General features: G+C 38.6%; 1 protein-coding gene across 1 annotated transcript in view; it reads left to right on the plus strand.

Annotated features, from left to right (window-relative positions):
* tbc1d19 (TBC1 domain family, member 19) overlaps window positions 1-14,503 on the plus strand; it is a 203,743-nt gene that overhangs the window by 96,673 nt on the left and 92,567 nt on the right. The window contains exon 11 of the mRNA XM_039751260.1: window positions 9,709-9,821. Coding sequence (XP_039607194.1) covers window positions 9,709-9,821 — 113 coding nt within the window. The remainder of the gene's footprint in view (window positions 1-9,708; window positions 9,822-14,503) is intronic.

Consider the following 14,503-nt stretch of genomic DNA (forward strand, 5'->3'; position numbering starts at 1 on the left):
GGTTTGCACCTGGTGGTAAACTCTCTGTATTTACTTTCATGAAGTCTCCTCTTGATTGTAGACTTTGGCAATGATAGGCCTAAATCATTGAGTTCTTGGTTTGGCTGAATGTTATCAGTTGATACTCCTGATGTTTCTGCTATCTCTCTAAAGGGTGTGCTTTGTTTTCACAGCCTAATGACGGCGTGTGTTTACTTGCATGGACAGCTCTTTGGACCACATATTGAGTGTTCACTATGACAGCTTCCAAATGCAAATTCCACACCTGGAATCAACTCCAGACCTTCAGTCTGCTTAATAGTTAATGAAATAATGAGGGAACTGCCCACACCTGGTTATAGAACAAACAATTGTCCAAATACTTTTGAGCCCCTGAAAATGGCGGGGCCATGTATAAAAATGGCTGTCATTCTTAAATGGCTCAGCAGTTGAATTAATGCTGAAAGCCTACACTTCAATGATGTAATTATTTCTTCATTTAAAATCCATTGTAGTGGCGTATATATGATGAAAATTGTGTCACTTTCCAAATACTTAAGGACCTAACTGTATGTATATATAAAGGTGTGTGTGTGTACCTCTATATATATATATATATATATATATATATACAGGTAAAATTCTGTTACAACGAATATCTTTACAACAAATTTTCATTACAACGAAGTATTTTTATGGTCCCGACAGTTTCCCCATATGACACAAGTCTATAGAAATCTCATTACTATGAAGTACATTCAGCAGATACTTTCATTACAATGAAGGGACCTTGAAATGCTTGAATGAATTATCCACAGAGCAGTTAGATCTGTGGTCACAGCTCAGTTGTGCACATTTGGCCAACGATCCCCAAACAGAAACATTGTAAAAAAAAAAATTATTTCTTTGAACTTTCCTTGTTCTGTTTTTTATTGCTGTTTTTGTTGTCGGTGGTTTTCAGTGAAACTTTTTTGCTTATTGCTCGTCAACATTTGAAAAACACCCATTGGAATTTAACTCATTGTCACCCTACTATAGAAATGGCAGACATGAAAAAACGATAACAGTTCATATTAGAAAAAAAACTTTACATTTTTGCAGATCTCAATTGCGGCAAAAAGAAAAAAGACGTCAGTGAATTTGGAATTTTGCCATCGAAACTGTCAACTTTCTTAATAGACTGAGCAAAAAAAAGAAAAAAAATCTCGGGTTGCAAATGTATGCTTACTGCTGCATTTGAAGACGTCAAAAAAGCACTTTTTATGTGGTTCAGTGTTGGTCATTCAAAAAACATTCCTATTAATGCGGCACTCATTCAAAAAATGTGAGGTTTCTAAACACTCTTGGGACCTCCCACAACTGGACAACACACTGAAGAATGCCCCAAAATGCGATCACTGCATCTGTGGAAGACTGTTTATATGTTTCCTTGACAACAGCAGGCTTACAGCTCAGCTGCATCTCTCTGCTAAAGCAAACTCGATAGATGATGCAAGGAACATTGTAAATACAGGGAATAGGTTTACTTGGCCATTAACCAGGCCATGACCCTATCTGACTACTGTGTCTGTGTATAGGAGAGTGGCAGATCTCGCTACAATAAATAACCATACTGTTCCTGTTTCTAGCTGAATAAAGCTGGTTTTGCTAAAGTACTGAGACTCAGCCTCGTGTTTTGGGGTGTAAGACAGGGACTTATAGCGTGAACCCGATCTTTTAGGATTCACTTCTGTGGTGCCTCACTACAGCGCTGTAAGCCTGCTGTTGCCCTGCCCCGGCAACGGACAAACAATCTTACACAGATGCGGCAATCATGCTTCGGGATGCATTTCAGTGTGATGTTCCTATTTGGGATCCCAAAAGATTTCTGAAACCTCACAATATAAAAAAGAAGAAAAGGATGATTCTGCTTCTGATTGATAACTGTGCTGCCCACAACATGCTTCCGCATTTAGTTAATGTTCGCATTGAATTCCTCCCACTGAATTGCACAGCAGTGCTTCAGCCATTGGATTTGGGCATCATTCACACCCTGAAAGTGGATTATCACAAGGAATTGCTGAGAAAAATTTTCATCAGCATAACTTGTAGACAGAAGATTAAAATTAACATGAAAGAAGCTATTGAAATGATTGCAGACGCCTGGACGCAAGTTAAAGAAAGTACTATAGCTACAAATACAGAATCTCATTACAACAAAATTTTTTTTAGGTCCCTGGAAATTCATTGTAACGGAATTTTACCTGTATATATATATTACTATATACTACTACTATATATTACTATATATATATATATATATATATATATATATATATATATATATATATATATAGTAATGAAAAGAACACAACAGTCATAAAGACATTCTTCGGGCTTGTATCCTACCGACTACGCCACTGTAATAAAAAGAAAACAACAATCGTAAAGATTTGGGGTTTCTGACCCAGTATGCTGTAAAGTATTCTGGTCAGTGTTTTTCATCAAGTTACAACAGAAAATGGTGGAAGTGACAGGTGGACAATTTTTGGGGTGGGACCGGAAGATGGAATGCTGGGAAGGACCCGTGATGGTAGATGGGAGTAATGATGTCATCAGAAGGGGACCAGAGGGAAGGAAGGAACCCAGAAGTGGCTTGTTTCTCTTAGCGAGTCTGGGTGAAATCAACAGCAGTGGTGCTTCGTTCTTTCTAAAGGAAATAAAGAAAGAAAGGTTAGTACCTCGTCATTGTCCCTGGTACGATATGCCATGGTGCCCATTGGGTCTTTAAGCGGCTCCTATGCGCTTGTGCGTGACTATATATATATATATATATATATATATATATATATACTAGAAAATACCAGCTTGCGGTGAAGTAGTGTGTTAAAGAAGCAATGAAAAAGAAAAGGAAACATTTTGAAAATAACATAACATGATTGTCAATGTAATTGTTTTGTCACTGTTGTGAGTGATGAGTGTTGTTGTCATATATATATTTACACACACACACATAAACATATATATACATATCTATACATATACACATATATACATACATATATATATCTACATACACATACTGTACATATACATACACACATACATACATACACACACATTTATACACACAAATACATATATATATATATATACATACACACACACATATATAAACATATATATACTTATACATACATATCTACATATATACACACACAGCTATTTCAGATCAGTGCAATACGCTGCTTGTTAAAACGGATAACTCCGCTCTTACGTGCAAGTCTGCGTGGATATTATGAACTATATTTGTTCAAGTTCTATTTAAATTTTAAATAGAAGGAATTTTTATTTAGTCGACAGAAATATCTTTGGTAGGAATGGTAAAAACAGACAGGAATATTATTCCTGAATAAATCAACTCAAACCTTAAACAACTTATAATATTTTGCTCTCCATAAAAATATATCCTGTCTAAATTATTAAGTTAGAAATAAAGTAAACATTAAAAGAACAAACATTCAAATTTCTTTACTCTTATGTAATTTTATATATAAAAATAAACTTAGATTTTAAATATCCCAAAAGATTTTGCTCTCCATAAAAATATATCCTTTCAAAATTATACAAATTCAAATATGAACATGCTGCATAACAAAACCTGGAAATATAAATAAAATGTGTTCCTTTCAGCAATAACAAATCAAATCATTCAGTTGTCTTTGCTCATATGTCATTTTAGAGCTGGACGCCTGGCATCTTTTTTTGGCCACAGGTTCGTTTCTGTTTGGTGTGAGGTTCTGTGTTGTGGAGATTCTCAGGATGGATTGCAGGTGCTCATCAGTGAGGCGACTCCTGTGTGCTGTTTTGTTAGTCTTTATCACTGAGAAGAGCTTCTCACACAGATATGTGCTACCAAACATGCACAAGGTTCGAGCCGCATGTAGACGGACTTTTTGTTCTTCAAAGTCACCAAAGCGCCGTGCAAACTCAGTGCGCTCAGTTTATCAGCAAAGTGCGTATTTGGGAACACCGTAGTGACGACTTGGTTTAACATTACTTGGCAACAGGGAAAGTGGGGCAAGTTGCACTGGTGCATTTGTGTCTCCCATAAAAGCAGCTTCACTTGAAATCACTTTGTGATTGTGCACGTCCGCTGAAGTGTCAGATTCTTATTTAATTATTCTGCTTTCTGTATCTTCTGCATTGCATTCAGGTTACCCTGATGTTTTGTCTCATAGTGCCGTCTTAGATTAAATTCTGTAATTACAGCCACATTAGCTCCACAAATGAGACACACGGGTTCAGTAAACATATACTCAGCCTCCCATCGGTTTTAAAGGCTCTATTTTCAGAATCAACTTTTCTCTCAGCATCGTGAGCTAGCTTCGCAATAACTTGCAGCATCATAAGCTAGACTTGATTAACGCGTAAGTGTTAGCAAGGCAGCTGAAGCGCTGCATTATGGGATCTGTAGTTTATTGTGTTACCAGCGCTTCATATACCTGGGCCATTAATAACAATAATACAGTATATAAAATGATCTCGGGCGGATATAATTACACGGGCGGATGTGGCCTGTGGCCCTTGAGTTTGACAAATATGGACTAAATAGAACTTGAAAAGATATATTTTTGAAATGTGATCGCAATTCAGATAGAGTTGACGCACTACAGCATCCTCCCTCGCTCTTACTTTTTACCGTTCATCTAATGAATACACTGAGTATGGCTTTACCAAAACAATCATTGATGGCGAATAAAGTATCCATTATTCGAGTATGTAGATCGGAATATATATATACATATATATATACCCGCATCGCAGCGAGAAGTAGTGTGTTAAAAAGCTAGAAAAGAAAAGGGAACATTTTAAAAATAACGTAACATGACTGTCAATATACAGTATTTGTTTTGTGAGTGTTACTGAGTGTTGCTGTCATCAAGGATTTGATTATCATTATTTCTTTCAATCAGGTTCGTATTTGTAGGATGTGTTGTGTTCAAGTTACATTCCGTGTTTGTCAATCGCTGTAAAGATGACAGGTTTCTTTCATCGATTCGTTTCTTACTGCATCAATAAACAGCTCGTCTTCTTCTTTATCTGAGACCTGACACACTGCATGCACGGGTTTTTTTACACTGTCTTCCTTTAGCGGGACATTGACTTTTTCCACCGTGTGCTTTGTTTCCGCAGTAGCTGGATTTATGAATATGCTTATCAGACGCTTCATATTTTTGCTGCCTTTTCAATTGTGTAATTCGGTTTTGTTCAGCTCTTTGGAACTGTTGCTTTTTATCTGTGCACTGCGTCCAGTTCACGTGAGCCGCTCGGTGTACATGCATCGAAGGTTCCCAGCTGTGCTGGTGCCATCTCGTGCTATGTCCATGGCTGTATTTAATGTTACCTTAGTCCTGGCACTTAAAACTTTCTCTCGCAGTTTGCTGAGTTTGTGTCAAACACCACCCTGACCATCTCATCTTCCTCTCCATAAGCACAGTCCTTCACCCGTGAATATTTAGTGGCAGTTTGCTATTGGATTGCCGCTGACGGACGGCCTTATATGGGCAGGCACTAAATTACAAACGCCAGCGGCAGCCTGTCTATGAACTTAATTTAAAGTGTAGGTTTACATCGTGCTTTGTTTCAAGTAGCAGAACTCATGAATATGGTTGTATATGTCACTCGCCGCTTCTTATTGTTTCGCTGCCTTCTCAATTATATAATGCATGTTTTCTTCAGCGCTTTTGGAGGTCTTCCTGGTTTTCTATGTACTGCGTGATTACGGGAGGCGTGATGATGTCACACGAAACTCCCCCCCACGGCGTTCAAGCTCATCTCCATTACAGTAAATGGAGAAAACAGCTTCCAGTTATGACCATTACGCGTAGAATTTCGATATAAAACCTGCCCAACTTTTGTAAGGAAGCTGTAAGGAATGAACCTGCCAAATTTCAGCCTTCCACCCACATGGGAAGTTGGAGAATTAATGATGAGTGAGTGAGTGAGGGCTTTGCCTTTTATTAGTATATATATATATATATATATATATATATATATATATATATATATATATATATTTATATATATATATATTGTAACAGAATAAGATGCTTCTCGCACCCTTGCACCCTCAGACACCACGTCAGACACTAGGTAAAAGTCCAATAATTATATTTATTTTATAATAAAGTGCACAAAGCACCCTCTACACCCAAATACTCCAATAAACAATAACCAATAACAAATCCTCCACTCCCAGACGCTTAGCCACCCTGCCTCCCAACTCACCTCCTCGTCTGGGAGCTCCCACAGTCCTTTTATATTCCCTGACCCGGAGGTGTTCCTTCCCAACAGTCCACAAGTCCTTATTCCTTCCGGGTCAGGGTAAATAATGTTTTTCTCACCCCGAAGCCTGCCGCTCTTCCTATGACGAACTTCCGGTCATAGGGCATGAAGAACTCTTGGTCCTCCCTGCAGCTCCCTCTCGTGGCCCCATGGCATCCAGCAGGGCGGTGCATAAAACTACATGGTCCATAATGCCCTGCTGGTCTTCTGGGGACCTCCATGCTGCAAGGAGGGCTCCACCTGGCGGCTTGGGGGTATTGGCGGGTACATGGCCGCCATATCTACAATATATATATATATATATATATATATATATATATATATATATATATATATATATATATATATATATATATATATATATATATATTTATAGTGACGGATGGCTGAATCCTTACCCAGCTGGGAGGTCATAGTAATGGAAGGACTGGGGGAGCAGATATACACAGGGCACTGCCTCCCCCGGAGCGCTACATGGCAGCCCCCCTGGGTTGCAGTGGCACCTTGGATCCACGCAGGGCTCTTGGGATTTGGAATCTGGCACAGCCCTGTTAGTTTCTGTAGTAGACTCCAGGGGGAGTTACAGTGCCTTACTTTGGGCTCTCACCACATCTGGGAGTGATTCCAGTCCTCTCTAATGAGCCACCTGGAGCACTCCCAGATGCAGCTTAAAAGGGCCTCCTACCTTCATTCCAGGAGCCAGAGATGGGAAAAAGAGGACGAAGCTTGCCAGGAGGAGTGGAGGCAGAAGGGAAGACACATTGTGTTGATTGTTGTGTTGGACTGTGCACTGTGCTGGACTGGTGGGAAACCAAAAAAGGAAAGTGTTTCCCACTAAAAATAAAAGACTTGTGTGTGCTGGAATTGTGCCTGTGTCTGTTGTGTCAGGTCTTGGGGAGCTTATGTGCCCCCTTGTTGATGCTCCAAAGGTTTAGTTCCTCAAAGAATTCTACAGTTTTTGTTTTTCTTTTTATAATAGCCAACTGGCAATATCTCAAATGCAATGTTAATAAACTTCTTTTGACATAATTATATATTAATATGAATGAAATTATCTCCATTTTAATGTGTGTCCAACCTAATTTGTCTGGCATAAAATCATATATATATATATGTTATAATTGATTATTTAAAACATTACATTCTCAAACTTGTTTAATCCAATTCCAAGTCATAAGGTACCACAGCCTATCCTGGCAGCATTAAACACAAGACACAAACTTGTCCTGGATGGAGCACCAGTTCATTGCAGGGCCAACTCTCTCACTCACACATACCCCAAAGCTGAAACAAATGCAATTTAGAGTTTCCAGTTAGCCTAACTGCACTTCTTTAGGGTTGCTGGAGGAAAATCAGAATACATGGAGAAAAAACCCATTAGTCAAACACAACTTTAAATCTTCCTTGCACTGACAATGGACAATAACAATTGTGGAATTTGAACCCACTGTATCTGTGAAGTAATAGTGTTAACCACCGTGTGCCTTGCAGACTAAATAAAATTTGCACCTCATTCCAGTGAATGTAGAATTCAGCAATGGTCTTTTGGCTTTTCTGTTCTAATATTGTTAAGCGCCAAGTAGTATTCCAGTGGTTTCATTCCAAAATCCTTCGGCAAGCTAAATTGCTTTAAAGCTTATCAAAACATTACCATAGTATAATTCATAATTTATCCATATCTGCTCTGCTTCATTTTTATTGGTGTAATCTGGAAGGTGTCATTTTGGAGAAATCTGCTGGCATCACATTTTTAATTTTGATAAACTGAATCCAAGTTGCATAGCTAGCAGTCTTCGTCCTTTGCTGTCAGTATCAGTAATTTTTTTCAAGTTGCATAGCTAGCAGTCTTCGTCCTTTGCTGTCAGTATCAGTAATTTTTTTCAATCAGTATATTCTACATTTTTAAAATATTGTTGAAATATTTATGTACATCTGTTAATAAATAAAAAAAAAATCATTCTTTTAAGAGGATTCATGTATTCTGTATAGTTTCCCTTCTAACAGATTTTAGCCTTGGGCCAAGATAATTATAGTTGTTACTTCGACAATAAAATGACAATCTTTCTGCAGGAAATTATTAATGGAAGCACTGCTTTTCTTGGTGCTAAAATTGCAAGTTTTTCTGAAACACATCTTCTCTAATATACTGTGGTTAAACCTTTTTGAAGTATAATTTTGACATTTAAGTGAACTGAACTAATTGAACTGTTACTGATTTTCGTTAACTTATCCTTTGTTTCTAGAGTCTAATTTCATCCTTTCCCAGTTACATTTTTCTCTGTTATTTTGAACAACTGTTCTTTAGTTTTTAACTTTCTTTTGTAGGTCTGTTTAGCTATTATTATTGTAAAATACATTGAGCTACTTTCATGAAAATGTGCAATATACTGTAAATAAGTGTTGTTTGCTGTATATCTAGACAACTTCAAATTTAAGATATTGCTACTTATTTAATTTTTATTATCAAAATAATAAGTTAACTTTGTTAAATGGTGCGACTCAAACCACGTACAACTGTAACACCAGCAAAACCAAGGAGCTGGTGCTGGATTTTAGGAGGCCCAGGCCCCTCATGGACCCCGTGATCATCAGAGGTGACTGTGTGCAGAGGGTACAGACCTATAAATACCTGAGAGTGCAGCTGGATGATAAATTGGACTAGACTGCCAATACTGATGCTCTGTGCAATAAGGACAGAGCCAACTATACTTCCTTAGAAGACTGGCGTCCTTCAACATCTGCAATAAGATGCTGCAGATGTTCTATCAGACTGTTGTGTCGAGCGCCCTCTTCTACGCGGTGGTGTGCTGAGGAGGCTGCATAAAGAAGAGGGATGCCTCTCGCCTGGACAAACTGGTGAGGAAGTCAGGCTCTATTGCAGGCACAGAGCTGGACAGTTTGACGTCCGTGGCAGAGCGATGGGCGCTGAGCAGGCTCCTGTCAATCATGAAGAATCCACTGCATCCACTGAATAGTATCATCTCCAGACAGAGGAGCAGCTTCAGCGACAGACTGCTGTCACTGTCCTGCTCTACTGACAGACTGAGGAGATCGTTCCTCCCCCACACTATGCGACTCTTCAATTCCACCCGGTGATGGTGTGGGGGTGGAGAAGGGGTAGGGATTAAACATTAACATTATACAAAGTTATTGTCTGTTTTACCTGCATTGTTATCACTCTTTAATTTAATATTGTTTTTTATCAGTATGCTGCGGCTGGAGTATGTGAATTTCCCCTTGGGATTAATAAAGTATCTATCTATCTATCTATCTATCTATCTATCTATCTATCTATCTATCTATCTATCTATCTATCTATCTATTTATACTCATAATTTAGTCATTCCAAATTCTTTGAAATATTTATAATTTACACCTTTAAATAAATATGTTTTTCTACAGTTCTTGCTGATCAAGACAGTGCTGCTGCAGAACAGTATATTCGACAAGGCTCTCCAACAGAATTACGTGCAGAATTATGGGGACTGATTCTGAATGTCACCAGTGAACCAGAGGTATACAAAACATTTACCATAAAAAGTAACACTGAAGTTACCTTGACCTAGCAACATGTTTTTAGGACTTTTTTTTTAATAGATTCTGAATGTTTTGTTATATTCATCTGCAACATAATAACTCTGCTATTTTCTGGGCCAAAGAATATTTGTTGATTTCCAGATGAATTTCAGTTAATGGTAATGACTACATGCTTGATACAACATCGGTGTGTTGAAAGAAATGTGTACAAATGGACTCAATGAGTTTAAGAGCATAATATTTTCATTTTTTAATTCCATCATCTATACTAATAAAAGGCAAAGCCCTCACTGGCAGACTGACTCACTCACCGACTCATCACTAATTCTCCAACTTCCCATGTAGGTAGAAAGCTGGCATTTGGCAGGCTTATTCCTTACAGCTTACTTACAAAAGTTAAGCAGGTTTCATTTCGATATTCTACACGTAACGGTCATAACAGTCGATAACGGTCGACAACGTCCGCCATGTTGAACTTTCTTATTTATGGCCCCATCTTCACAAAATTTGGTAGGCGGCTTCCCTGCGCTAACCGAAACCGATGTACTTACTTATTTCGATGGTATGATGCCACTGTCGGCCGCCATATCGAATTTTCCAACGTCACCAATTTTCCAACTTCCCGTGTAGGTAGAAGGCTGACCCCATCTTCACGAAATTTGGTAGGGGGCTTCCCTGCACTAACCAAAATCGATGTATGTACTTATTCCAGTGGTATGACGCCACCGTCGGTCGCCATATTGAATTTTCCAAACATCACTAATTCTACAACTTCCCGTGTAGGTAGAAGGCTGAAATTTGGCAGGCCCATTCCTTACAGCTTACTTACAAAAGTTAAGCATGTTTCATTTCGAAATTCTACGCGTAACGGTCATAACGGTCAACAACGTCCGCCATATTGAACTTTCTTATTCATGGCCCCATCTTCACGAAATTTGGTAGGCGGCTTCCCTGCGCTAACCGAAACCAATGTACATACTTATTTCGGTGGTATGACGCCACTGTCAGCCGCCATATTGAACTTTCCAACGTCATTAATTCTCCAACTTCCCGTGTAGGTAGAAGGCTCATTCCTTACAGCTTACTTACAAAAGTTAAGCAGGTTTCATTTCGAAATTCTATGCGTAATGGTCATAACGGTCAACAACGTCCGCGATGTTATACTTTCTTATTTATGGCCCGATCTTCTCGAAATGTGGTAGGCGGCTTCCCTGCACTAACTGAAACCAATGTACGTACTTATTTCGGTGGTATGAAGCCACTGTCGGCCGCCATATCGAACTTTTCAACAGTCTTTGTTACTTATGGGCCCATCTTCAAGAAATTTGGTACACGGGTTCCCAACGCTAACTGAATCCTACTTACGTACATATATACGTCCATAGCCTGCAGCTTGGTCATCGTGTGAGGTGGCGTTGGGTCCCCCATCCCAACGCCTCCCACGTTGTTGGCTGCCTGCCTATATAAGACCGTCCGTCGCTCTGGTCTCTACATTCCCTTCCTTGCTTCGCCACAGGATTCACGTCTCCCTACTCATAACTACAGTCTTTTTGTTTAATCCACGGCTTCTCCGCTGTTTTATTGTTTGTTTATTACAATTATAGTTATTGTGTAGGTATTTTAGACTTACTTTACATTGTTCAGGTACCCATTTACTTTATCATTCCAACCTCCATTACCATGTCTATCAAGGTGATCAATATCGATCAAAGAACTGTCACTTACCGAGTGGTTTCCATGCCCGGAGATGGCACCTACCTTTTCCATTCTCTTTGTTACATATTGCACGGCCATATCAGGCTCACTCTTGATATCTGGAGGAACATTGTGTCTTATGTATTGAATAACTGGGACAGGTTCAAGGTGTGGACTGATGACGGTACAGGAGATAATTATACTACAAAGGAGCACTATAAGAGTGAAATGCTTAAGCCCTTCACCTATGGTTCTGCATGTGAGTTGATGGCTGCCGCTGAATTGTTCGGTTGTCACTTTCAAGTGTACCGAAATGGCCAAATATTTTACACCTTTCGACAACTGTCAATGCCTCTTAAACATCTTAGATTCACAGGTGACAATTTCAGTAGTGGACACTTTGATGTTTATGAATGTTTAAACTCTCAAAAGCTGGATGTGATTTTATCGATGAAACCGGTTATGTGCTTACAACGCTTGACAGATGCCGAATGTCACTTCAACACAACAAATCCTGCAAATACTGTCGTAATTGAAACAAACCATGAAACTCAAACCGATTATGACAGCAGCAATCCAAGCTGTGAGATTTGAGACAAGATTACTGTTCACATGGCCAACTGTAAGTTGCATGCTCAAGAGTAAGCTCAGCGCACAGCTTGGTCATGTTACAACCGGAGGGCCGAACTGACAACATGGTATACAAAGAGATCCTTAACAAATAATTATTGGTATATTTTCCCTCAGTTTAAAAAGGTTTAATTTTCTTCTTAATAAAAATTTTAATGCAGTACTTCGCCGCTGCGAAGCGTGGGTATTTTGCTAGTTCCTTATATTATTCTTTCTTAAGACAAAATGCAAAGAAGATCCCAAGAAACCAAGTTCTTAAAGAGCTGTTATCTATAAAACACATTCAGTATATGAAAAACTTTGTAAAGTTTTGGTATCTGTGATGATTGTTACAGTATTTTATTTTACCATATTGATGTTCAAGATTCAGCTTTAAAGAAATACTTTCCATTTCCATTTCAAATGCACTTACCTTTTTAATTACCACTGTTTTTTAATAGGCAGTTCACTGAAGGATTTTTTTAGACCAACTTTATTGATGCTTTTGACCACAGTATTCACCTGTCCATCCATGTTTAAAACTAAAGAAGTTTAATTCTCTCAGCTTGTAAGAGTGGGACCCTTTGTGTCTGGATGGTTTTGGCTTCCCTTCTCTGCACAGCTTTTAATTGTTTTTGGAACATAGTCACCAGAAGTAGAGTACTGGGAATCATAACAGAGTTTGAAAATAACTTCCCTTGATTCATCTTTATGTTTATGAATTTTCTCAAAATGTGTCCTTCATTGATAGAAAATACTGTATATATCATCCATCCATCCATGTTCCAACAGGGTCACGGGGGGTCTGCTGCAGCCAATCCGAGCCAACACAGGGCACAAGGCAGGAAACAAACCCAGGCAGGGTGCCAACCCACCGTAGGACACACACAAACACACCAAGCACACACTAGGGCCAATTTAGAATCACCAATCCACCTAACCTGCATGTCTTTGGACTGTGGGAAGAAACCCACGCAGACACAGGGAGAACATGCAAACTCCACGCAGGGAGGACCCGGGAAGCGAACCCGGGTCTCCTAACTGCGAGGCAGCAGTGCTACCACTGCACCACCGTGCTGCTCTGTATATATCATACATGTGGTAACACATGGATCAATTTATATAACATGCAGTATCACGAGAAATGACAGTGATTCATATAACATCTTTAAAGAAGATACATATTTTCAATAATAATGTTTGAGAGGGGTGGCACGGTGGTGCAGTGGGTAGCACTGCTGCCTCGCAGTTAGGAGACCCTGGGTACTCCCTGTGTGAAGTTTGCATGTTCTCCCTGTGTCTGCGTGAGTTTTCTCTGGGTGCTCTGGTTTCCACCCACGGTCCAAAGACATGCAGGTTAGGTGCATTGGCGATCCTAAATTGTCTCTAGTGTGTGCTTGGTGTGTGTGTGTGTGTGTGCATCCTGCCCGGGGTTTGTTTTCTGCCTTGCACCCTGTGTTGGCTGGGATTGGCTCCAGCAGACTCCCATGACCCTGTAGTTAGGATATAGAGGGTTGGGTAATGGATTGATGGATGGATGGATGTTTGAGAGATTGTTCTTCCTTGACAAGAAGAAGATAGATAGATAGATACTTTATGAAACTATTCATCTTTAGAGAAATAACTTTTTAACTTAACCAAGAATGGTGTCTATTTTAAATTTTGCTGTTACATGCAATATATATAGATGTACTATCAAAAAATTTTGAAAAACTATCTGTAATTATGTATAATAAAATTTATAAATATTTAAAACAGATGGTTACTGTAAAGACATATTAATGGATGCCAATATAAATTACAATAGCAAATACACATATATGTACAGTACTTTTTTACTACTATAGTAATCTATAGTTGTAAACTGAGAGCAGAAAAAAATACAAATATTTAATAGAATATACTGTTTTTGATTAAGTCATTACGTATGTAACAGTTCAAATTTAAAATTATAATTTTAAAATTTTAAATGTGCAAAGTCAGCATGGTCATATCATTTTTTATTGACACTCTTTTGGCAGTATATTTCTCAGTGGTGATGTTCATGTTTTGACAAATGCCCATTACCGTAGAAAGGAGCTGAATATGGACTGTAAAGACTTCACAAAGTAAATGGGTATATCAATTGTGATATTTTTAATTCAAATACTTCAAAAAACATATAAAGTTAGTTGTCGATTGATATTGTGAACTTATGTATGTGTTGGGTTTTTTAAAAACACAAGTCTGTGAATTTATTAAAAAACATGTAGTATAATCAATTCATTTCACATTTATTGTCATGAGGTGCACACTTGACCAAGTGCATTGCGCCAGCCCGTCTCATGCTTTATGGATTATGTCAAATAGATCATCA

The sequence above is a fragment of the Polypterus senegalus genome, chromosome 4 (genome assembly GCF_016835505.1).
Source record: "Polypterus senegalus isolate Bchr_013 chromosome 4, ASM1683550v1, whole genome shotgun sequence".
Classification (NCBI taxonomy): domain Eukaryota; kingdom Metazoa; phylum Chordata; class Cladistia; order Polypteriformes; family Polypteridae; genus Polypterus; species Polypterus senegalus.